Source organism: Saprolegnia parasitica (assembly GCF_000151545.1).
Source record: "Saprolegnia parasitica CBS 223.65 unplaced genomic scaffold supercont2.1, whole genome shotgun sequence".
NCBI lineage: Eukaryota > Oomycota > Saprolegniomycetes > Saprolegniales > Saprolegniaceae > Saprolegnia > Saprolegnia parasitica.
This window is the reverse complement of record NW_012156395.1, coordinates 1,389,349-1,413,595: the sequence shown is the minus strand read 5'-3', so window position 1 is coordinate 1,413,595 and position 24,247 is coordinate 1,389,349. Positions and strand designations below refer to the sequence as shown.

The window sequence follows — 24,247 nt, the reverse complement described above, 5'->3', positions numbered from 1 at the left end:
TCGGAGATGGCGGCACTCAACTCTGCCCGGGGCAAGAAGTGCATCAACAACGACGCGCTCTTGACGAAGCGCGACATTTCGATCGATGACGTGACGACCAACCCGATCGCGGTCGGGTACCTCCTCGACTTTTGCCAAAAGAACCTCTGCGCCGAGAACCTGAACTTTGTCATGGCCGTCGACAAGTACAAGGACCGGTGCGAGCTGCTCAACTTTGACGACGAGGAAGACGTCAAGAAATGCGGCGCGATGGCGGCGACGATCTGGAAAGACTTTCTCTCGCGCAACTCGCCCAACGAAGTGAGTCTTCCGAGCGAGGACCGGCAAATCACGATCGAGCGCATGGACAAGATCACAAAGTTCAAAGGCAAACTCTTCGACGTTGCGATCCAAGACGCGATGAAGACGCTCCAGAAGGATACGCTCAACCGCTTCATCAAGTCGATCCAGTTCTCGGAGCTCATTACGCGCCTCTCGGAATCGCCCGAGTCGTTTGAAGAGTACGTGCTCGTGCCGCCCACGGACGTGCTCGTCAAAGTCGCGACCATCGACACGGCTGAGTTTACGATCGACGAAATCCTCGCCGACATGTACCTCTTCCCCGAAATGCACGCATACCTGCAGAAGAGTACGTTAATCTTCACGAGTCCGAGATGATCATATTTCACATGTAGAGTTCAACGCCGAGAACCTCAAGTGCGTACGTGCCATCATCATCTTTGAGGAACTCGCCAAGACGAAGAACATGGAGGCGATCAAGAACAAGGCGTGGAGTATCTTCCGCAACTTTGTCATGCCATCGGCCCCGTACGAGATCTCGTGCACGAACGCGGCGCGCAAGAACGTCATGCAGTGTCTCGGGTGCCCGCTTGAAAAAATGTTTGACGACGTCAAAGAGTCGACAATCGCGACGCTCAAGCAAGACCTCAAGAGCTTTCACCAATCGCTGGACCGCAAGTCGATCAAAGACGCGCTCAAGAAGGCCGAGAAGGCTGGGAAGGCGGCATCATGCAGTCGCTCACAAGCCGCTTCGCGCGCAAGTAGTCGCGTACACACTGTGCTCATGTCGCCGCAAGGTCGTCCCTTCACACGGCCACGATCGCCCACGTCGACGCATCGCCAACGAGTACTCTAGTCTGCGCTTGCGAGCGATAAACCATATTAGAAACATCATAAACACCTTCCTACCCACGTCGTCCGCTAGCTGGGACGCAGCAGGTGCTGGAGCCAGCTCGAGCACTCGGTATTGCATGCAAAATGATAGTTCATCTGCTTTTGCAACCAAAGACGACTTGAATGTGGTCGGCTTTTTATTTTTCTGCTCAAGTCTTAGTGCACACTTAGTGTACGATACCGCAGCAGTGAGATTTGCATCGAGCGCGCGCGGACTGCGTCGCACGAGCAGACGATGCGCCACGTAAACTCACCGACCGCGTCGGCTGCCCCGCCCGCGGCCTCGATACGGGCAACGGTGGCCGCGTTGAAGAGGCGGTGAAGCAAGCGGACATGTCGAATCTGACCACGCTCGAGGAGCACGAGTTGCATCTACGAGAGCAGTCGTCACGCCTCGCGCAATAACGACGATGCCACGTACGTCGCCAGTTGGGAGCTCCGTCGGCAGCTCGGGCTCGGCGACTGCAATGTCGTTGATGAGCAGCGACTTCATGTCCCAGATCGCCTCGAGTGGGCCTGGTATGGTCAGCTGGGCGCTCAAGCTGCCGGGATCGCCTGACACGGTGCATGTCTGTGCGCTGTAGAAGCTGCCTTCGGGCGTGTCGTGGCGCGGTACGGCGCCTCCAGGCTTGTAACGGGCAAAAAGAGGGCTGCTTTCCAGTAGAGCTCGCTAGCGGCCGTCGACGAGCCAGTGTTGGGACTTGCGGGCGATAAATCGAGCGCTGGCAGCAGAATGGGCTCCTCAAAGCCCAAGAGCGCGTTGATCTCGCCATGGAGCGTTGCGTTGTTGGCGCAGAGCGCGGCGACCTCGCCCTTGAGGTTTTCTCGCAGCTCCTTCTTCTTCTTTCGGTTCTCGCGACACGCGAGTCGGTTCTTGAGGCGGCGCTGCGTGGCCTTGAGCGATCGTTCGTGGGGCGCGTCGGGCATGGGCGGGGCCGAGATGACAACGGACGATGGCGGCTGCTTGATACCTACGCAGTATGTGTTGAAAGAAACGGACGAGAGAAAAAGAGTAGCGTACAACAGAGGCGCGCGTCGTCGCTGCAAGCGCCGCATTCCCGCAAGTGGCGGCGCAGCGAGTTGGACCGCGCTGGCACGTGCAGCCCGCAAAAGGCGCAGGGGACGAGAGGGATCGTCTTCGGCCGCTTCGCCAGCGACTGGAAGGCTGGCGATATAGGTACCATGGGCTCGCCAAAGTAGCGCCACTCGGGGCCTCTCGGCGTCGTCGGCCGGGCGTCCATGCTGCTGCTGCGCGTCCGGGTCTTTGTCACTGAGCTCGTATCTTTACATTTTTGGCATCCCGTGTCAATTGTGTGTCGCTCTTGTCTATCCGGATGGCATCGTTCGCGCACCCATTCCAGAATACGCACCATATTCGTGAAATGGGTGCGGAAAAGCACTAGTGCGACTATCGAGTGGTGGGACTTGCCAAGCCGAGCGAATCTTCGTCGTCAGGCCCATGACCGGTCCTCCGCCAACGGGCGACGCGGTGACGCCCCAGCTCCTTCGCCGTCACACGACCGGCGCCGTGAGCTTCGGCGACGCCGGCGACGTGTGCACTGAGACCGTCGACGTCGACCACCAGCGCCGCTTGCTGGATGAGATTGCCAAGCAGGCGACTGTGCTCTTTGCCGGCGGCGTCGCAGGCAGCGTCGGGAAGACATGCACGGCGCCGTTGAGCCGCCTCACCATCCTCTTCCAAGTCCACAGTATGGTCTCTGCGACGCACAAGGGCAAGTTCTCGGACTCGTTGCCGCAGGCCTTCATGAAGGTACAGGACTCGATCTCGACAATCCTGCTCATGCGGCATCATAGGTCGTCCGCAACGAGGGCGTCGTGTCACTTTGGAAAGGCAATGGCGCGAGTGTGGTGCACCGGTTTCCATACTCGGCCGTCAACTTTTTCACGTACGAGCTCATGAAGGGGTCATTCGGCGAGGCGTCGTCGCAATCGGGGCAAATGTCGATCAGCTTCCTCTCTGGCGCGATCGCGGCCGCGACGTCCACAAGCGTCTGCTACCCCATCGACCTCATTCGCACGCGCCTCATCACGCAGCTCGACAAGGACATTCGGTACCGCGGTATCTCGCATGCGTTCCATCGCATTCGCGCCGAAGAGGGCACGCGTGGGCTCTACCGTGGCCTCTCGACGACGCTGCTCGTGACCGTGCCCAACATGGCCGTGAACTTTACCATGTTCGAGGCCCTCAAAGAGATGGCGCTCGCATACCGCAGCCGCGAGAACGCGTCCGTGAACACGTCGCTCGGCGTTATCGACACCCTTCTCTGCGGCGGCGTCTCGGGCATCGTGTCGTCGAGTATCACGTTCCCGTTGACGTGATTCGCCGGCGCATGCAGATCTCTGGCATCCACGGAGGTGGGAAGGCCTTGTCCGCCATGGAAATCACGCGTGCGCTGTACGCAGAGCAAGGTGTGCAAGGCTTTTACCGAGGTCTTGCGCCCGAGCTGCTCAAGGTCATCCCCATGGTCGGCATCACGTTTGGGTCGTTCGACTACATCAAGCAGGCGCTCCAGCTCGAGGCGCGGTAGGCATTATAACTAATGATAAGTCTGTTGTTATAAATCCACAATCATAATCTACTAAAACTATCCACACGTCACCTTGTTGTTAGATCGAGACGGAGCCGCCAACCTTGGGTGGTTGGGCGGGACCCCACTCGTTCTCTGGCTCCTTGTACTCGCCCTCGGGCGGATCCAGGCACAGCTCTTGGTCCCATTGCACTTGAGCCATCGCATCGCCGTGGCGGAAGGTGAGCACCAGCGGGTGCGTCGATGCTTCCGCGATAAGCCGTATCACTTGGCTGCGCGTCTTGTTGACGACTTTGACACCGTTGATCGAATAGATAGAGTCGCCGATGCGAAGCGCGCCGCTGGCTTCCGCGGGCCCTTTCACGCTTGATGGCGGCCAGTTGGCCGGTGTCGACCCGTACGTCTTGTTGCGGGGCACGAGCTTGGCGCCATCGAGGCGCACCACATCTGTTATTACGACCGAGGCGGATCGAGTGAGGCGGCTGCCGCTTGTACGTACGACGAGGCCCATGCGCTTAAGAAGATCGCTTTGCTTCTGCTTCTTGCCTTTGATATCGAGCAGAGGGAGGCTGGCGCGGGCTCCGATGACGAGCGTCTCTTCGCCGTGGTCGTCCGAGTCGTAGATGACGTCGGTCTTGCGGTCGTGGCTCAAGGCGCCCGTGCTGAAGCTGTTCATCGTGTACGGCGACGTGCTGCCCACGTAGTAGTCGTCCTTCTGGGTACTCCACGTCTGGCCCATCTCGTCGTCGTCGGCGTCCAGGTAGTCCTGCGCTGTGCTGCTGCTGTTGTGCTGGACCTGGGCAGCTCCGGGGCAATTATTAATAATAATTCGGTAGCAGCCCCAGCGATAATTCTCGGGTCGCAGATTTTATTGGATTCCATTTTTTCAAGTCGTTTTAAAATAACGGCGTTATTGTATGTGATTTGCAGCATTGGCATAATAATATATCACCAGCCATGTATTGTTGAAGGTCACTCCCTTAACACAACCGACGCGACGCTACAGACAGATTCTGTCGCGCCACCAAGATCCGTCGGCACCACCACCGACGACAGCGCCACGGCGACCAGCCTTGCCCACGTCTCTTCGTGGGGTCATCGCTGAACGCTTGATGACGCTCGATGCAATGAGAGTGCAGGAAGCGGCGGCTTGCGAGAAGCGTGACGCTGTCCAGCTGGCGCCGACATGGTGACAGCGCCGCTATCAAGCCATAATCATGCAGAAATTTGCATTTGCAGCTATATTTGGCTCACAAGCTGCGCGCGCTGCTTGCCTCAAACCAACTACATACGTGCATCAGGACAATTGTAGCTGGATGGTCCATTGCGACGCGTACAGGGCGGCGCTCACCCACAACCTGCTCCACCGCCACCAACTATCTCTACCCCAGAGTTGGCTGGGAAAGAAAGGTGTACCGTTCGTTGCACGCAGAGACGACGTGGGCACGAACGGTCGGGTAGAAGCTATCGGAAGCCAGTGCATCCTACATCTATAGTGTCAATCAGAGGTCAATCGCCGTGGCGCCAAGGACACGGCCGACACCGAAGCGTCACGCCTTCGCGAAAGGCGCCTGCGATCTTGGATTTTCTACGCCTGCGACATGTGGCGACAGCAAAATAGCCCACGTCCGTTGATCTGAGGGAGTCTCTCTGTCGACGGCATCCCTATCAGAAGTGTCTCAACTCGTCGCCTGTAAGTAATCCCAGGCGGAACTGGTCCCTCCATCATGGCTATCGTGGCGCCACCACAGCCAAGCAGGCAATACAAGTGCCATCTTTGAGAAGCGCTTTGTGTGCATCGGCCTCAAATGCAGAGCATTCCTTGCCATTACTAGTAGACGCGTAGTCCTTAATATATGCGTAGTATATAAGCACGAGAGGCGCGACATGGTCCAACGCTACGGCAGCGATCTGCCACGAGCCGGCTGCAGCGTTGCGTCATGCTGCATTGCAGCTCTGGAGTGCGGAAGACTTATGGCTATTACCTACGCTTAGCGCAGTCCGTCCCGTGCGAACGGAGTTGCGATCCTCCTACGTGAGTGCCTTGGGAAGTGCAAGCTTCTGAACTTTCCTCAGCCGCTTGCCTTGCATTTGGAGGTCGCAAGCTTTCAACGGTGCCCGATCTCGCCCGACGGCTGCACTTGGCTATGCAACCATGGGTGCTGAACGCAGGACCAGGATAGACCAGGATAGAGATGGCTCTGAGGGTCCAGCGCACTCGTTTGGCAGCAAAGCTGCTGCGCATGAGCAACGACGTTCTTGGGCATCGATGCCCGTTGTGAAGCGGAACCAAACCAATCCCGAGGTACAGGTGCATCAATGGGTCGAGTTACGACCCCACGACACGACCTTAGCTCATACGATGATCGCGCATTCAATAGAAGGCGGCAATATAGCGCCAAGGAACCTCACTCGTGCTGGAGTATCTCTTGCTGCAATCGCCAGTACCTCGCCTTTCACAATACCGGTACTGGCCTATCGCCTGCCACTTAACGGTAGAGCGTGAGCGCATGCAGGGTACTGTAAATAGTACGTGGCAAGCGTCTACTTCATACCGGTAGTCAGAATGGCCGCTTGGTGAGCGCTGACTACCAAAATGGTCTGACCCTCGTCGCTATTGCCTTCGACTTGACCCGTCTTTATGCGAGGAAGGAATGTGTTGACAGTAAGATTAACGTGACGTACTCTGGGAAGGCCACCGGCGCCGCGGCAGGGTTTAACCCTCCAAGAGCTCAAGGAGGATAAAACGCACGGCTTCAACGTGACCAACGTCATTTGGTTCTATGCCGCCGAGTACATCCGGATACGCTGCGTAAAACCGCTGTTTGACGTGGTCATTAACCGTACAAACCGACACGGGATGCAGGACGACCGAGCAGGTACACGTGGGCGACGCCGCCTGGACATGGCCTCAGGCGCGCGTAGAGGATGAGCCGTCGCAGCCGCCGCCTGGCATCTGGGGTACGGTCAAGTTCGCGTACGATAGTCTCGTGCGCACGGTCATACGGCCGCAACGGTCCACGTACACGATGGACGACCTCGGGCCGACGACGTGCCTCCTGGCCCACAACCTCGTCGTAGCGCGCCAGGATCTTACACTTCGGAATGAAAAGGGCCTTGCTATCGAGTGCAGCTGGTGGAAGCGCAAGGTGCCGCCGACTAGCGAGAAGAAGCCGGCGCCGTGCATCGTCGTGCTGCACGGCAACAGCTCGTGCCGCCTCGGCTGCATGGAAATCCTCTTCCACGGCCTCGCCGCGGGCTTCACCGTCTTTGCACTCGACTTTAGTGGCTCTGGCATGTCAGAGGTACGTCGTCGCGCTCGGTCGTTGCGTCCTCACCTCTGTCTAGGGCAAGTACGTCTCGCTCGGATACCATGAGAAGCGGGACATTGACGTCGTCCTCGCACATCTCCGTGAATCTGGCGAAGTCTCCAAGTACGTCCTTTAGCGAGGCATCGAGTGTACTACGTATGCTGATCTAGCGTCATTCTCTGGGGCCGCAGCATGGGCGCAGTTGCTGCACTTCTCTGCAGCCAAAGCGACACCAACATCACGGCGCTCGTGCTCGACAGTCCTTTCTCCAGCTTGAAGCAGCTCGCTCTCGACCTCGTCGATGAAGGCAAACTCAATGTGCCCAAGGTTCTGCGACACTCGCATTCGTTCCTCGACGTCATACCTACCAAGTAGATTGCCGTCACCTTGGTGATGCGCGTGCTGCGGCGAGACATTAGGCGTCGCGCCAAGTTTGACATGTTCAAGCTCAACCCGATCGCGTCCATGGACAAGTACTACCTCTGCTTGGTGTGCGTCGCTCAATCTTATACATATTGCGGTAGGTGCAAGGCGCCGGCCTTTTTCGCGATCGGCGAGCAGGACGAGCTCGTTGCGCCCAAGCACGTCGACTTGCTCTTCCAAGCGCACAAGGGCCCCAAGCAGCGCTTCACGTTTCTCGGTGGCCACAACTCAGTGCGACCCGCGGCGTTTTACCACGAGGCCATCAACTTTTGCCGTGTCATGTGCGGCCAGCTGCCACTGCCGCCCATGGACGAGGCGGACGACATCACGTCGCCGCTCGAGCTGCTCGAGCCCGATCTTTGCGCCGACGACATTGCGAGTTTGAGCGTGAAGGAGCTCAAGCAAATGCTCAACGACGGCGGCATTGACAATACCCTTCTGAGTACGGTTGTCGAGAAGGCCGAGCTCGTGGACCTCGTGCTCAAGCTGCATGCCCGCCGGGTACGGCCACGGCCGCGTCGCCACTCGGACGCAGACTCGGAGCACGGCCCGCCCGCAGGTACCGAGCGGCGATACTCGACGGGCAGTGACGGCGTCTCGCTCGACAACGTTTTGCCCGAGCTCGACGACCTGCGCCCGCATGCTGCTCGGCGTTAAATAAGATATCATTTTATTAAAAAACGCCGCAAATCTTCTTTGGTTTCTGAAAGGTCGCAGTCGGAGCATGGACGTCGATCCGACGCAGGCGGGGCAGCTCGCGGACGACTTCTTCTATGGACCCGAGGACCTCGTCCGGCCTCAGATGCATGGCGACATGCCCCGCGACCTCTTTGCCTTTGTGGCCATGCGCGGGTTTGACACGCGAAGGCGCCACAACATGCTGTACGTCGACGAGACGGTCGTGCTCACGGCCGCCGGCAACACGGCGCAGCTCCTCGGTACGGTCAAATGGCCACACGTCAAGCATCATGGCGCTGGTGTAGATACAACGACGATGGAGCGCACGTATGTCTTTGGCTACAGCGGTGCGGGCATCGGCGCGATCGCGGTGCATCCACGCCGCGCCTTCTTTGCCGTCGGCGAGAAAGGGCCCAAGCCCAACATTTGCATCTACGCATACCCGAAATTGAAGCTGTACCGCGTTCTGCGCAATGGTACCGAGCGTGCGTACAGTAGCCTTCGCTTCAGGTAGCATATTCGCCGCCTTCGTGGGGTCATGCATGGTGCTTGGTGTAGCCAAGACGGGAGCAAGCTCGCGTCCGTCGGTAGCGCCCCCGACTTTCTTCTCACGGTCTGGAACTGGCGCTCGGAGCAGACGATTTTGCGCTGCAAGGCGTTTGGCCAAGAAGTCTTCAACGTGCAGTTCGCGCCGCATGACAACGGGTTCCTAACGACCAGCGGCACGGGCCACGTCCGGTTCTGGAAGATGGCATCGACGTTCACAGGCCTCAAGCTGCAAGGCGACATTGGCAAGTTTGGCAAGTCGGAGCTCAGCGACATTGAAGCCTTCTGCGTCCTTCCGGACAAGAAGGTTCTCAGCTCCACGGAACGCGGCGCGCTTTTGCTTTGGGATGGTACCACCGTTGCGCGGCGGCAGTGCGTGCACTTCGTGGCGTGTAGGCAACTTTATCAAGTGCGAGATCGTCACGGCGAACCGGGAGCGCGCGCACCGCGGCGCCATCAACGTCGTGCTCTTCGAGCCCGAGACGCAGTGCATCGTGACGGCGGGTGCGGTGTTTTCTAATGGGAAAGGCTTGGGATGTGATGAGGACCTTGGACGGTAGGCAGCGACGGCGCCATCAAGTGGTGGCCCTTTGCCGCGATCGACCAAGCCGACGTCAAGGAGGACGACACCGTCGCAGAGGTGACCCCAATCGACACCGTCCACATCACGACCAAGACGCTGCACCACGTGGCGTCGCCCGCCGACATTCGCTGTCTCTTGCGCGGCGAGAAGCACTATCTCGTCCAGGATGGCCACGGCGTTGTGCACCGCTTGGACTTGGAGTCGAAACTCGTACGTTGTCCACATTATCGCTGCATGCGGCAAGCGTCGCGTAGGTGACGACGCTTCTCGAGTGCCACGCAGGGGCGATTGTCGGCGTGGGCACGTCGCCCTGCGAGCACATTTGTGCAACCGCAGGCGTCGACGGCAACGTGCAGTGCTGGGACTACACGACGGCGACGCCGCTCTTCTCGATGCGCTTCAATGTGGGCGCGACGAGTCTCACGTACGCCCCGGCGTCCCACGACCCGCAAGGCAAGACGGTGGCCGTCGCGTTTGCGGACGGCGTCGTCCGCGTCCTCGAGCGCGGTCCATCAAGGTAGCCACGGTCGTGCATCCGTCGCCTCAGCAGCGTGCGTAGCTGGCACCGCGCCCATGTCTTCAAGCCGCACAACCAGCCCATCTCGTGCATGGCGTATGCGCCCAACGGCCAGTACTTTGCGTCGGCCAGCGCCGACAACACGCTCTTCATCTTTCACTGCCCAAGGTACGTTGCAACTCGCGAGCCGACGCTGGAGCTGGATATCGTAGCTTGCACAAGTACGACCCCGTCGGCTTTATCCCCAACGTGAGCGTCCGGCATCTCAGCTGGCGCTTGGATTCGAAAGCGATCTTGCTCACGTGCCTCAATGGCGTCGTCGGGTACGCCTTCTAGCGCTGCAGTGGCCAGCTCATGCGCGGCTGCAGAGAGATCGACGTGCCGACTCTCAGCAACGACGAGCGACAGACGTACGAGCTCGACGCGCGGCTCAAAACGTTCACCTTTCGACGCGTGCGCAAGCTCTCGACGGCCGAGCTCAGCGCCATGGCCAACGGTACAACTCGTCAATCTGAAGTTTGGCGGGAAACGCAGCGTATGTAGAGCCCGCGACTGACAAGCCGTCGGCGTACAATGTGGCTCCATGCCCCTTGAGCGCCAGCATTGGCTTTGGCGAAGTCGAGGTTTCGCCCGACGCGGTATCGGTGGTGGTTGCTGCCATGTACTGCTGCGCGTCAACATCATGCTTTCTCGTACGACGGTGCATTCGACGGCAGCGTCTCATGCGCATGTAGGTGACGGTGGCGGGGCCGCACGCGGGGTCCACGTACAAGTGCAACTGGACAAAGCCGTTTGCGGTCGAAGTGTTTCCAGACGACCCGTCCGGGCTGGTGCACACGATGACGCGATCGCACAGCCAAAAGTTCCTTCTCGCTGGCAACTCGAATGGGAAGGTCCACCTTCGGTCGTCCGTCGCGCCGATGGCGTCGCTCACGTTGGCGATGCACGACGAGGTGCGATCTTGCGCTCTTGCGGCAGGCAACTGAAACACGATCGGTAGGCGGCGCACGGAACGCCGGGTGTCGCCATGTCGTTTGATGACGCGTTTGTCGTGTCGGGCGGCTCGGACGGACAGCTCGTCGTCGTCCGCGTGCTGGCGGAGAAGGTGCGCAGGATAGGCGCTACGATGGACGTTTCAACGCGGGGCGTAGGTGGCCGAGACGGCCATGACCATGCTGGAGCGCTACGCGCGCAAACTCAGCGAGGCGAAGAAAATCTACCAGACCGCGCACGACCAGTTGGCGGCCAAGAACGAAGTGCTGCGGAACGACGGCAACGAAGCGAATCTATGGGTCAACAACCCAGTGTACGCGGGTGCCGTGGCGTACAGCACGTTCCTTGACGGGATCGCAATTGGCGACATTGAGGTGCTCGGCGGCGTCGTGCGGCAGCTCAGCACCGAGGCGCTTGACGAATCGCCCTTCTCGCCTGTCGCCGCCGTCGACTTGTCGCGTGAAGTGCCCGTGACGCGCAAGGAAGTGCCCGACATCACCAACAGCGAAGCGTACACGATCCAAGACGCCAAGCTCAAGCTCGAGGCCGACATCCGCGCCAACAGCGCCTTGGCCAAGAAGAACCGGTACGCGCGACCGCTGGTTTTTCGCCAACGTCGATGAGTAGGACACGAGCGATCATTGCCGAGATGCAAGAAGAGTTTCGTCAGCTGCAGTTGCTCGACAGCTCCCACGAGCCCGTACGAAGGCTGCCGTTCTACAGGCGTGACACGTTGGCGTAGACGGCGCGGCTGGAGCCAGCGCAGTGGAACATCGACCCCGAGTATGGCGCGATGCTGGTTGCCGCCGGCGACAAGCAGTGCGACGAAGTGCGCAAAGAAATGGCGTACGCGTACGAGGAGAGCGAGCTCCTGCTCGCCAAGTTGCGCCGCAAGTACGTCGGCGGCCTCGCGGTCGAGCTCATTACGCTCCACGGCTTTGCCAACGGCCTGCACGTGCAGTCGTTTCGGACCATGCGCATGCCAGAGGTGCTCGCGGACCGCCTCCGGCTCATCCACTTGGAGCTCCAAGAAGCCGCGTCGAATCGTACGTTTGGATCACTTTTGATCGTAGATCATCATCCAACACGTACGTAGAACCCGTGGCCAAGGAGACACGAACCGTGCTCGACTTTATCCACACGCCCAAGGCAGCGACCGACGACGGGCGGGCGCGGGTCGTCGAGGAGGCGGTCGTCGACGGCGCCAGCGACGGCGCATCGGCGCACCGTTTCGAGTACCGCAAGACGATGCGCGCGCAGCGGAAGGCGCGCATTCAGGCGTGGGAGACGAAAAAGCCGCGCGAAGACGCCGACGACCCGCGCGACGTGGCGGCCATCGCGTTTGCCTCGACGCACATGGAGGACTACAAGCTCAAGACGAGTGCGTCGTACGTCGTGCCCGAGGACCAGCGCGTAGAAACGATATGCTCTCTTTTGTGTCTCCGCTCACCTCGGAGGCGCGTAGGTGAATGCGATGAAGAAGCGCAAGCAGATGGCGCTCCTCGAGGAAAACATGTACGACATTGCGATGGGCTTCAACGCCAAGGTGCTCGAGCTGCGAGAGCTCAAACACCGACTTATGGAGCAAATCCAAGAGGACAATGCGCTCCTGCACGCCCTCGAAGCCTATCAAAAGTACGTGGCGATGAAGTTGCCTGTGGAATCTAACGGGAGGTAGGGTCTCGACGCCGAGCCGCGTCTTCGAACCTGTCTTGGACCTGCGCGAGTGGCCCGAGCAGCGCGAACGCGTGCTGGACGCGCACATTGACGAGTACCAGAAGAAGGGAACTGTGAGCAAGGCGACGCTGTCCTCGCTGACCCATGGTCACGACGCGGCGACCAAGGAGCTCGTTCCGCACCCGTTGCTCGAGCTGCCGGCCATGGAGACGAGCGACGAGTATGCTCTCTCGCCCCTCGAAGACGAAGAGCGCCGCGTGAAAGCAACGCAAGTGCAGATGCAGATCGACGCCCTCAAGCACAAGGTGGCACACGCCATTGAGACGTTCGACGACGCCATCTACCGACTTCGCCGCGAGAAGATGAAGCTCGACATTGCGCTCAAGAAAGGCGAAATCAAGCTCTTGACGCGCCTCGGTGAGCTCGTCTTGCTCGAGCAATTCGAGTCGAAAGAGACGCTCCTTGTCTCCAAGCTCGAAAAGTGCAAGTACGGACAACGGATATTCTCTCGTGGCCGCAAGACGTGAAATCGTAGGGCGGACAAAGCGCAGGTGGTCAAAGACTTGACCGAGTGCAGCGACCAGCTCCTCACGAAACGCAAGGAACTCGACGAGTGTCAAGCGAGCGAAGCGTCGATTCAGAGCGACTTTGTCAACCTCGTCGGATCGCTGCACCCGAGCTTTGCTGTGCTGCAAAAGATCTTCAAGAAGCGGCTCAAGCGTGCCAAGAAGCGGGCCAACGACGACGACGGCGGTGACGACGACGACGACGATGACGACGACGACGACGAGTACAACAGCGACGACGACGACGACGATGACGGCAACGAGGACGAGACGTGTCCCGCGGGCTGCGACGTCAATCTCTACGAAAAAGTGCTTGCGCTGCGCGAGCAGAAAGCGGACATTGATGACTCGACGGGGGACGTTGTCAAGGCCATCGATGAGCTCAAGCGAGCGACGGACCGACAGACGCAGGTAGAACCCGTCCCAGCCCATGCTTGCATCTTCCGTTGTGCGTAGAAACAACGCCAAATCGACAAGGAGCTCACGGCGACGGAGCAAGACATCCAGGCCTTCCAAACCGAAAAGCAGATGCGTTTTAACGAGCTCGACGTGGTCGTTGCATTGAGCAAGCAACAACTGCGCTGCATGCAGCCGGCGGCTCTCCCAGGTAGAGGCGTGTGCGCGAAGCGGTTTCTGTGACGCGTCGTGGGTCGTAGAGGGCATGAGTCCCGAGTCCGCGCAGCTCGTGCTGCCAGAGACGATTGAGAACGGACTCATCTTTACGAAAAGCGCGATTCAGCGGCTCTGCACCCGCATTCGGAGTCTCCAGGACGAGAACAAGGCGCTCCGGCAGGTGTTCAAAGACCTGCATAAGCAGCAAAACCAGCTCTCGCGCGACAAGGCGCGCCAGCACGACGTGATCGCCACCGTGCGGGACAAGTGCGAGCAATTGCAGCTGCTCAAGTTTGGCCAACTCATCGACATTGACGTGCTGGACAAAGCCTGCGACACGGGCAACCTCCACGAGCTCCAAGCCAAAGTGCGCACCAAAGAGCTCCAGGGCGAGAAGCACGCGAGCGCGACGCGAGGTATTTCTCTTCTATTTTATCAATGTATCAACGGGAGTTTCCTTGTAGCCGAGCAGCAGAGGCTCAAGCTCGAGATCCTGCGCGCGACCGAGGACAACACGCGACTCCTCACCGAGATTGCGGCTCTGAGCGAGCGTCAGTTCAGCCTCGAGGCCGACCTCAACACGGCCGACGTCCAGCACTCGCTCGTCGACGACAGCGTCGGCTTGGAGAAGGAGATGTCGGAGCGCAAGAAGCTCGTCGAGCTCGTCAAGCTTCAAGCGCGCGAACTCGATGCTCTCAAGCAAGAGGTGCTCATGCTGCGCGGGAAGAGAGGCCGCGTGCACGCGCCGACTTGAGTCCGCTCTTGTGTTTGTAAATACAGGTGAATCCTTTAGTAATCGCTTTTCGGCGATGCGCAATATTCCAGCAGCTGTTGTCGTTCCTGTTGTATTAATAACAGGCTGCAGAACGGGAGCGATCGTCGTCTCGTAGCGGTGAGACATGAGCACGGGGTTGGGGTTGTCCGTGGGGAGTTTCATTTCACGATGGTGTACGCGGCCAACCAGCACGAGACGCTGCAGCACCGACACGCGCTTCTGTGCGGCAGCGACCTCGTCGTCCACGCCGCCGCGTACGACAGCCGCCGCCACCACGTGTGCCTCTACGTCACGGCCCGCGTCGTCGTGGGCTTGCCCCTCGGCGCCACCGAGGTGCGCACGGAGCACAGCGTGCGGCTCTTCTCGCTCAAGCGCGAGCTGCGCAAAATCGTGCTCTTTGGCGCCCTCGCCAAGTCCAAGGCCGTGCTTCGGATGCAACTCTGGTACGCGCCCAGCGCCGACGCCTACGTCTGCGTCTACAGCCAGGTAGTCGATAAGGTTGCATACCGTGTTTTTACGATGGCGCAGGCGCTCTCGGGAATGCTTGTCCTGGAACCTGCGTCCCTCAGCCTCGCATTTGAGTTTCCCGGTACACCCGTCACGGTGGTGACGCTCGGAGCCCTGGCCATCGACGACCTCCTTCTCGTGACCCGCATTTCAAACGGAGAGGCGCCACCGATGACTGCGATCGACATCTGGAGCATGGAGCGCATGACCATCGCGGGCGCTTCGAGCCTGCTCGTGCAGCCACGCGCGACTCTCACCAGTGTGGCCGACGAGGTGTTGTTTTTCGTTGTTTTAAATCGCAAGTACAAATGTATAGTCTTGTAGGTGGCCATGGTCTGCATGAGCAGCGCTCGTGCGTATGGTATCTTGCTTCCTCCAAGTACCGACGCTGGGCCCCGGCGTCGGTCGTCGCTGATTGTGTGGGACCGCGCGTCGCGTCAGATCCTCAAGGTAGTGGCTTCGGATACGAGTTTCTGGACATGAGAGACAAACAGATCCACAATGGGTTCGACGATGCGCTGCAACTCGTGCTCATCACGCTGTGCGTGGACGACGTTGGCTCGATTGGCTCATGGCCTCTGTAGCTGCGGCGACTGGCTCGTGACGCTGCACGCCGACGGCTCCATGAACGTTTGGAATGCCAGCTTTACATGCAACAAGCTGTACGTCTCTTGTTGAAAGGGTCGTCGTTATTGTCGAGGTATGTAGCTACACTGTTGGCTCACGAAACCCGTACCGATGCATGGGCGGTGCGCCACTACCTGGAGCAAGTGTCGTCGATATCGTGCCAGTGCCAGTGGCATCGACGACGTCGGAGCACGAGCTTGACCTTTTCACTATTCATAGCGACCGTTCGGTGCAGCAGTTCCGATTCCGTGCCGAAGCACCCAACAACGGTACAATTCTCCCGCCACTGGTGCGACGATGGGCCAGACGCGACGTGTAGCCGTGCTGAACGTGAGCTTCGACTTGCTCGGGGCCTTTGACCCGCATGTACACACCCCCGTGACGAGCAAGACAGCGCGCGCCTTTGGTTCGCGTGCTTCTTGAGCGCAACGAGCAACAGCATTTTGTATGCGTAGGTCTCGCCGTGCAAGTCGATATGGGGCACTCGGTGGAGCACCTCTTCCTCGTTCCCGTGCAACACACCGTTCACGTGCTCAAGGTGCAGAGCCTCGCCGAGTCGCTCTACGCGCTGGAGCCGCGTCTATCGCTGAGTCGTCTCGACATGGCGATCGTCGATGCCAAGCCGGTCGTGCTTGGCTGGACGTCCAACGACGCAGCCTATCTCTTCTCGTTGACGGCCCCGCGACGGCGACCGTCGCCCACGTACGCACGCTCTCATGGTTTGCATTGCCGCAGAGATTTGCTAGGTCATTGCACCGATTGTGACGTCGGCGTGCTTGACAAGCATCAGTCTCTGCATGTCGTTCGTGCTCGTCGGCTTTAGCACCGGTCTCATCCAGGCCTACGACCAAGCCAGCGCGCGGTACATCGGGCTTTTCCAGGACCCGCAGCTGAACACGTCCATTTCGGTGCTTTTCATGCTTGCGCTGCCGACGCACGCTGCGGTGCGCGAAGGCGACAGTGCGTGGGGTGGGAAGCTCCGCTCCAAGACCCGCCTTGCCTCGCACCGCACCACTGGTACGCCGACTTGGGTCGCGTCTCAAGACCGTCGAATTTGCGTAGACTCGCCCGCCGTGCTTCTTGCGGGCACGAGCGACGGATGGTTGTATGGCTGGCGAACTTCGGGACGCAGGTACGGCTTGACCGAGGCATCCTCGCATCGAGTGATTTGTCGATAGCGCCAAGTTCCAGGAGCTCCAAGCCACATGGCGCTGGTCGGCGCACGTGCATCATATTCATACGCTCTTGAGCGTTCGCGTCGACAGCCGTCACTTTGGTATGCATCCGAATGCAGCAACGATCGGTGTCATTTCGATGCGCAGGCGTCCTCTCGGTGGCGGGACCAGGTCTCTTTAAGATCTGGGACTTGCATGCGGCACCCCCGTCGATCGTCATGCAGCACGACGGCAGTTGCCCCACCAAAGCGCTCGTGACCTCGGCGTGCCTGTTGACGGAGCATGCCAAGCTGCACTATTTGATCTGCGGCTACGAAGACGGATCGGTGCAAGCATTCGAGATTGTCTCGCAGCTGCACGCTATCGAGGCCACGTCGGCGACGGTAGAACAGCTTGTTTTTGAACCAGAATAGGTCGACGTCGGAGTAGACGTGGGACGTGCAGTGGCGCCTCTTTGCGTCCGTCCAGCCGCACGAGCGGCGCGTCGCGTGCATCCGGCAGGTTCCGCACCCGGGCCACCTCCCGCCGCCGCTCAACATTCTCCTCAACTGCGCATTTGCCACGAGCTCGTATGATGGCCACGTCATAGTGTGGGTCATCGACTCGGACGCCCGAACGATCGTCGAGCGCCGGTACGAGGACAGGGACTGCAGGGTGCATGCGATGGTCGTGTGGTAGATATTTTGAGCTGTACGCACCAGTGCTCAGCGTCTTTGCCTATGGCAACTTCTTGGTCGTGGGCCTCCCGACTGAAATCTGCCGCGTCCAGTACGTTTGCAACTGCCCCGATAGCGAGCGCAGAGAGGAGATGCCGGACACGGCGCCGGTGCCTGTGGCGTCACCCGTCATCGAAGTCGCGCCGTCGTTGTTTAACAGCCACACGGTCATTGTCGTGCCGACCATGGCTCGCTTGCCGCAAGATACACCGCCAGGGCTGACGCCGGATGCGAACGTCGTCAACATTGATGCTTTGTCGGCACCGCCCATCGAGGCGGCACTCAAGGACAGCCTCTCCATGTCCGAGCCCCCGAGCCACTCGCCGCTTACGGTACAACATCATGTCGGGACGTGCCGAAACGAAACCAGTGGCTAGAAAATTGGCAGTGCGACACAGGCCATCTACGACTACGCAAAGTCGCTGTACCGAAACGTGGGCGACGACCCGTCCAAGGTTTCGATCGCTTAAAGTACTTGTCTAACGAGTCGACTCGTAGATTCACTTGGCTGCTGGCGACCTTCGGCGCGTCTACCGCGTGTGGCAAGGGCTCTCGCCGACGCCACTGCGCCGTATCTCGGGAAAGGAGGTCTCCGAATACCTTCGCCGCCGTCTGTGGCAGCTCGAGACGCCGGTCTTCTGGCAAGACATTCTCGATGCGCTCTATGCATTCGCAGCCGAGCCAAGCACGGTGCAGGATCGTACCCCGGGGCCCGAAACCCCGTCAAGCGCCAAGAAAGCGCTTGTATCATACAACATTCTCGGCGAGAAGCATGTGACATACGTGCCGCTATCGACCACGCCACTGTTATCCTCGCCGGCAATATCGCGCACCCCGGCCATGCCCCGGGTCAACTCTCGACCGGTGCCGCTGGCCGCGAAAGAGCTACGGACACCCATCGTTCTACCAAACGAGCTAGCAGCGTATTGGCACTCGGACGTTTGCTGGTGCAACCGCGTGCTCTCGTGGCCGTCGACACCCGCCGTACGGTGCACAACTTGATACAATGTCTCTAAGATCGACTGCTGTAGGGTCCCGAGACGGACGCCGGCATCGAGGTGCGCGCCTGGCGCGGCACGGGGCTAAGATCTAGTGTAGGGCAAGTGCTCGAGTTGTCGCCACCGCCGCATTTCGCTTTCGTCGCCCGGCGACAGTTTTACGGAGCGGGCAGTGATTGCGATCATCTATCACATCTACCACAGCATGCACATGGAGCGACAACACGCAGCGAATACGTCGCTTTTGCACGTCACCTTTCGTGGTTCCAGCAGCGGTACCCTCTGTCTCCCAAATGAATCGTCTTATGAGTTCTGGTTTAGCTATGGCATGCCGTCGGTGGTCGAGCACAAGCTCTGCTGGTTCTTGCTCTCCGTTGCCCAGTTTGAGTCGACGCTCGCAATGGCGGCGACATTCGGCGCGTTCCTCAACTTGCACGATACGTTACCAGTCGTGCCGTTCCACATCCAGCACCTGTACCTCGATGGCTTTGACTGGCTGCATGCCCGGCGCTTGGTGCAGCACAGCGATCTGCTGCCGGGCGCCGACACGGTCCAGCCCCTCGAGCTTGTTTACGGCGGCCAGCACGCGCACTGGGAGCGCGTCTCGATCGCAAACTGCCAAGCGTGCACGCAGGCACTGCTCATTTACCCCAAAGTACGCCGTCGCTACCCGAGCGACCGTCTCTCATGCGGATTTTGCGATGTAGGTGCCGCCGCAGTGGGTGACGCACACGATAACGAGCGTGGCGGAAATCGCGCAGGACGGAACGATCGAGATCCACACGTTCTTGTCGCTCTGGGTCCGCGAGTGGCGCTCGAGTTGCATCGCGTACGAGGCCGCCGAATTTTACCTCTTTGACCCGACGTCCCACCCGTCGATTCGGGAAATGGACGTCGATTTTCGAAAACTGCGCGTGTTGCTCGACTGCTTCGTCTACTGCGACCGCACCCGCGACGGATGTGTCGAGAGCGACAAGTTCATTGCCATCATGACGGGGCTGCTCAATTTGTGGCCACCCTGCGATGTCAACGTCCTCGACGAGCTCGACCGACTCGTGGACCGGTAGCAGTCGAACATACTACGATATAGGCAAGGCGACGTCATGTAGGTACCATGATCACGACGGCGACGGCCATGTGTGCTACTTGGATCTCTTCGCGCTGCTCTACATCGTGGCCATCAAGACGCGATTGTACTTGTCGTTTCCGGATATTTTAGAGTTTAGCAGTGGCTACAAGCTTGAGATGGACGCTGCGTTTGAGAGTAATTGCATCGTCGGCCGCTTACGCTCAGCCTGCGCGTAGGCCACGCGGTCGCGTATGCCCAGCACAAGCTCTTTGACGGACCGCCAATCGGGTTGCAAGCAAAGCCATCCAGTGACGCACCGACGTCGCGCCGCCGGCTCCATGAGCTTTCGACCGACACGTTTGACTGGGCGCACACCGTGCTGCCCGACCGCAGCGCCGACGTGCAGCTCGGCGAGCTCGACATGATCGTCCACACCCCCGCGAGTCGCGCCAAAGTGTCAACAGCGCAGATGCATGCACACGTCCCGACGGCCCGCCACGCACCCCACGCGGTACTGCCAGCGCCGCCGTACGTTCCTGGTACGCTCCAAGACCCACAAAAGAATAGAGTCTGAGGAATATGCACGGTGTAGCTTCTGCGAAGACGGACAAGAGAAGCATGGCCTCGGCACTCGCCATGCGGGAGCTTGTGGATCGCACGGGGTCACCGTCGGACGTAGTGCATCCGGTGCCGGTGCCGGCGCCGTCGACGCGCCAGTGCCGAGTGAAGGACGTGGGAACGCCTCCACCGTCGTCGAGTACAGTGTACATCCAGTTTCCCGACACGGCGCCGTACCGCGTCCGGTCGGCGATCGGCTTGGAGCTGCCATCGACGCCCGAGGAGGTGCCATCCGTCGACTACGACGAGCCTCAAGTTGTCTGGCGAGCCGTCGCAACGCCGATGTCGAGCACGGTATCGGCGGCCGAGACGCCGGTTCTTGCGGCCGAAAGTGTCGCGGCTGACATCGACGACGGCGCGTCCGTGGCTTCTTCGCGCTCGGAGAACGCAGCAGTAGAGACGTTCGTGACTCAGGAAGCGCTTGCGACGCTCATAGCCTCGAAAGATGCTGACGAAGAGCCTTTGGTCGAACTTGAGTCGGTCGTCCCACATCAAGAAGTCGTCATACCGACACAAACGGTCGAAGATGCGGTCGATGGCGCGACGGAGGATGCTCCCAAGACTGTTCCAGAGATGGAGCCAGATACAACACCAGTGTGTGAACCAGAAGCCAATGTGGTACCCGAGCGTCCAGTGACGCCTGCTGCCGACGATGAGCACGCTAGTGACCCTTTGCCGATTGATACCAACGCGCCCAGCGATGACATTGACGAGGACGACAACAGCACGTCTACGGAGAGCAACGACAGCGAAAGTGAGGCCGAATCTTTCGAGGGTCGCGAAACGCTGGATCCACCAGCACCCACAGAATCGGAAGACGATGCTCTTCGTCGCATGCAGGAGGAGCTCCTCGCGATTGAAGGACTCCTTCCAAACGAACCGATTGTTACGCCCAAAAAGCGCTTTCCCATGGTCATTACCCGTGTCCCCGCCTTTTCGTCGACCGAAATTTTGCCCCTGGGCGAGCACGACATTGCGTATCCCGGAGACGCGCCACCGTTCGTTCGGGCGCCAGAGTTGACAGCGCTTACAATGCTCCAAGACATCGAGTGGGAGGTACATCGATGACGTGAGAACGTTCCACGCGGTATTGAAGTATACCACTAGGTCACCGACGTGGACAAGACAGAGACACGCGACAGCTTCAAGCCCTACGATGTGCTTCCGCGCCTCTTGGCTTTTGACGCCATGTATCCGTGGGTGCCGGTGGCGATTGATTTTACGCCACTCCCGTCGCCAGACGTCTCGGACGACGGCGGCAGCTCCAGCGACGGTGCAAAGAAGCCATTGAGAGGACCTCACTAACAGCGGCGTAGATGATATGGAAAACGACGATGACGAGTCAAGTGACGAAGACGACGACGACGACAACGAAGCAGTGGACAACAGTCCTCTCGCGTCGGAACGTCGTGGCAACAATGACGAGGTCGACGTGGCTCGCGCCAAAACGCCTGCCGCAATGACTGAGTCGCCGACGGAAAACCTGAGCGACCTCTTGGACGCCGAGGAGGCACGGCGCCGGCGTCGCAAACTCAAAAACCCGATTTCCGCTGGCGAAGGATCGCCCGTCATCGCCACAACCGCGCATGTTCCGACGCCCCGGCGTACGTTTCTGTTCAGCCACCCCGTTGAGCTCAAGGCCAAGGTGAGAAATGCACACCCACGCAAGCATGGACGACCTCTTATACACGTTGTAGGTTTTGTACAAGAAACGAACGTCCGTGTCGTGGACCCCGGAAGACGCGTCCGACGACGACGACGACGACGCGGATGGACAGCGCTCCATGCACAGTGAGTTCGACCGCTCGATGTTGTACGGTGACCGCAACGTCTCGGGGGACATTTGTCTCTCTGCGCGCCTCGAGTCCAACCTCCACCACCGGTGCGCGGCTCTTTCATGCCCGCCTCTCACAATGCTATAGGTGGTCCGCGGTGTTCGAGACAGAAGAGCGTGGGATCCACCATACGCTGGTGGCCATGGTGCCGCCGTCGCCGCTTGAGGTCGTCTCGACGCTGCACAACAGCGATGTGACGTACGCGCCGCCCGAGGACCGGAAAGCCTCGGCGCGCATTCGGCGTCTCACCAAGCGGCGACTGTCCACGTTCCGCTCCGAGCGCCTTCTGCGTGAGAAAGATTGTGCAGACATTGCCTTGACACTCGGCGAGGTGTATCACGGGAGCGTGGCGCCAGGCAGCGTACGCAGCACATCGGTGCTCCAATACGCGACTCACTCATTGTGCTCGGCGTAGACGCTGTACTTTAGCTATGAGAACACGGACCCGACGTCCATTGTGACCTTCAAGCTACACTGCACGAGCGGCGACGCCGAGTTGTATGCGTCGACGACGACACCCGCGCCGTGCAGCAGCGACTACGACTGGCGGTAGCTGCGCATTGGAAAGAAGAGCCGTCATAATATTTACGTAGCGCCAAAGACGTCCACGCGTCAGACGCGAGTGGCACCCATCGCACGATCGTCGTATACCCGCACGACAAGCTCGTCAAGCGCAGTGTGTTTCACTTGGGTCTCGTGGGCGTCGCCGGCAACCCTTGTTACGTGCACCTCTCCGCCGTGTCGTCGGGGCAGTCGATGGATGTGACCGCGTCCATGGAGCACGTCGGCAACCTCATTGCGACCTTCAACTCGCTCGCCAACCTTGTACCCCAGGCGAGATATTCGTTGGCTCATTGTCCCTGCGTAGGTCAACCGGGATCTGGACAACCATCAGTCGTCCGGCGACGATCTCGCGTACACGGGGCTGCGCGCGCACTACGAAGCGATCCAGCGCCGGTCGACGCACGGCAAGCCAAGCGTCGAGCGCATAGCCCAAGCGTTCGTCGGCGAACGCGCTGTGAGCTCCGACAGCGCGCCCGCGGCGGTGACCGAGGCGGAGAATGACGCTCGCGGCTTTCAAGTCCTCTTGGAGCGTCTCGTCGACTTTGACAAAGATGCCTCCGACGACGACGACGACGGCAACCACGCGCATCACGATGGCAGTGCGTGCGGGGACGACGACGTGCTGCACGACGACGGTGGCCCCTCGATTCGAGAAAGCCGGCGAGGTTCGTCGCCCTGTCGCAATTGTGCTAGAAGTTGTGGCTGGGTAGAGTCGTCGGTGGCGCTGCTCACCCCGCAGCAAGAGAGCGCGACCGATCGCGCTTCGCTGCGACCTGCCATTCAGAAAATGGTCGCGGACCGTCTTGGTGACGTCGTTGCTCGCCGCGCACACCCGGCTGTCATGCGGGACCCCGCGACGCCAGGACCGATCGCGTACAGTCTCAAGCCATCGAAAGCCAAGCACCGAGCTATCGACACACTACTTGGTGACTAGACTGAGCTCTGAGGCGAGAAAGGGGTGCTTCGATGGTCGTATCATGGGAGTGTACTCTGTGTGTCGACAATCCAGTGCCAAACATTCTTGGCCCATTCATCTGCAGTCATACTCCAGTGGACTCTGCAGTCGTGTCGTGTACGTGGCGCTGCATGCCGTCGTGGCCCAGCTGGTTGTGGCAGTTGGTTTTGAACCTACCCACGTCAATCGGCGACTACCCCTTAAATGGTGGGACTATAACACACGTGTGCCTGTTAAATCGAAGAAAGAGAAGAGAAGAAGGAGGAAGTTCGATATGACGTGGCGATCTTGTGCAAGCGGTACTATGCAAGCGGGTCTGTGTGCGCGGCAATTGTGCAACATGGCATTCAGCTCTTGTTTTCATGCTGGTTTTTGTATACCTCTGTGGTACCTTATAAACGTGCCTATAAGCTCGAATTTCTACCAATGAACGGGCGCAAAACCCTTGTAGCCAATGCGGGTGTTGCACTGCACGAACGCAACACCCGCACTGGTCAGTTTGGCCCGCTCACGCTGTTTTTTTTTGGCCAATTAGAATCGTTGGCGCCGAGTCCAGAGAGCGGGGCATTGAACTCGAGCGTACTCGCGGAGAACATCAACCCAGCAATGTGTGCTTGCGCAATGATGCTGCTAACCTTTTCTCAACAGTAATGCCTTGTGTACGACCCGATATGGCGGCTCGTAGAGTCTCTAGATACCACAGCCGTACTGTAGCTTATAGATCGTGAAGACTTTCTCAAGCATCCTGTACTGCTTCTTGTGCGTATTTATCACGAGGAT

The 24,247-nt window shown here is 59.5% G+C and overlaps 7 protein-coding genes across 7 annotated transcripts; 5 read left to right on the top strand and 2 right to left on the bottom strand.

Annotated features, from left to right (window-relative positions):
* Positions 1 to 6: 6 nt before the first annotated feature.
* On the top strand, positions 7 to 1,135 carry SPRG_18873 (hypothetical protein; the record flags this gene model as incomplete). Its single annotated transcript, XM_012338697.1, has 2 exons — positions 7 to 628; positions 675 to 1,135. 2 exons carry the CDS (start codon positions 7 to 9, stop codon positions 1,133 to 1,135), a joined length of 1,083 nt encoding a protein of 360 aa, XP_012194087.1.
* A 194-nt stretch (positions 1,136 to 1,329) lies between these two features.
* On the bottom strand, positions 1,330 to 2,414 carry SPRG_22055 (hypothetical protein; the record flags this gene model as incomplete). Its single annotated transcript, XM_012338744.1, has 4 exons — positions 1,330 to 1,545; positions 1,595 to 1,715; positions 1,790 to 2,144; positions 2,195 to 2,414. 4 exons carry the CDS (start codon positions 2,412 to 2,414, stop codon positions 1,330 to 1,332), a joined length of 912 nt encoding a protein of 303 aa, XP_012194134.1.
* Positions 2,415 to 2,632: 218 nt separating this feature from the next.
* SPRG_00502 (hypothetical protein) lies at positions 2,633 to 3,722 on the top strand (the record flags this gene model as incomplete). The annotated part of the gene is made up of 3 exons (XM_012338596.1): positions 2,633 to 2,944; positions 2,989 to 3,480; positions 3,531 to 3,722. The coding sequence occupies 3 exons, from the start codon at positions 2,633 to 2,635 to the stop codon at positions 3,720 to 3,722; spliced, it is 996 nt and encodes a 331-aa protein (XP_012193986.1).
* Positions 3,723 to 3,801: 79 nt separating this feature from the next.
* SPRG_22054 (hypothetical protein) lies at positions 3,802 to 4,461 on the bottom strand (the record flags this gene model as incomplete). The annotated part of the gene is made up of 2 exons (XM_012338743.1): positions 3,802 to 4,169; positions 4,218 to 4,461. 2 exons carry the CDS (start codon positions 4,459 to 4,461, stop codon positions 3,802 to 3,804), a joined length of 612 nt encoding a protein of 203 aa, XP_012194133.1.
* A 2,121-nt stretch (positions 4,462 to 6,582) lies between these two features.
* SPRG_18871 (hypothetical protein) lies at positions 6,583 to 8,113 on the top strand (the record flags this gene model as incomplete). The annotated part of the gene is made up of 6 exons (XM_012338696.1): positions 6,583 to 6,601; positions 6,648 to 7,027; positions 7,071 to 7,156; positions 7,204 to 7,360; positions 7,409 to 7,506; positions 7,558 to 8,113. 6 exons carry the CDS (start codon positions 6,583 to 6,585, stop codon positions 8,111 to 8,113), a joined length of 1,296 nt encoding a protein of 431 aa, XP_012194086.1.
* Positions 8,114 to 8,180: 67 nt separating this feature from the next.
* On the top strand, positions 8,181 to 14,382 carry SPRG_18870 (hypothetical protein; the record flags this gene model as incomplete). The annotated part of the gene is made up of 22 exons (XM_012338695.1): positions 8,181 to 8,394; positions 8,440 to 8,644; positions 8,693 to 9,030; positions 9,077 to 9,184; positions 9,241 to 9,473; positions 9,518 to 9,780; positions 9,823 to 9,948; positions 9,993 to 10,103; positions 10,149 to 10,276; positions 10,324 to 10,472; positions 10,515 to 10,733; positions 10,781 to 10,885; positions 10,932 to 11,359; positions 11,401 to 11,473; positions 11,516 to 11,819; positions 11,870 to 12,186; positions 12,239 to 12,408; positions 12,452 to 12,937; positions 12,986 to 13,427; positions 13,473 to 13,623; positions 13,673 to 14,044; positions 14,093 to 14,382. The coding sequence occupies 22 exons, from the start codon at positions 8,181 to 8,183 to the stop codon at positions 14,380 to 14,382; spliced, it is 5,232 nt and encodes a 1,743-aa protein (XP_012194085.1).
* A 1,952-nt stretch (positions 14,383 to 16,334) lies between these two features.
* On the top strand, positions 16,335 to 23,446 carry SPRG_18869 (hypothetical protein; the record flags this gene model as incomplete). Its single annotated transcript, XM_012338694.1, has 21 exons — positions 16,335 to 16,669; positions 16,716 to 16,813; positions 16,860 to 17,095; positions 17,142 to 17,344; positions 17,391 to 17,760; positions 17,806 to 17,883; positions 17,927 to 18,412; positions 18,460 to 18,486; positions 18,527 to 19,081; positions 19,134 to 19,489; positions 19,536 to 19,690; positions 19,732 to 20,034; positions 20,088 to 21,169; positions 21,221 to 21,386; positions 21,430 to 21,758; positions 21,811 to 21,995; positions 22,036 to 22,309; positions 22,364 to 22,497; positions 22,542 to 22,773; positions 22,817 to 23,177; positions 23,223 to 23,446. The coding sequence occupies 21 exons, from the start codon at positions 16,335 to 16,337 to the stop codon at positions 23,444 to 23,446; spliced, it is 6,189 nt and encodes a 2,062-aa protein (XP_012194084.1).
* Between the last annotated feature and the right edge of the window lie 801 nt (positions 23,447 to 24,247).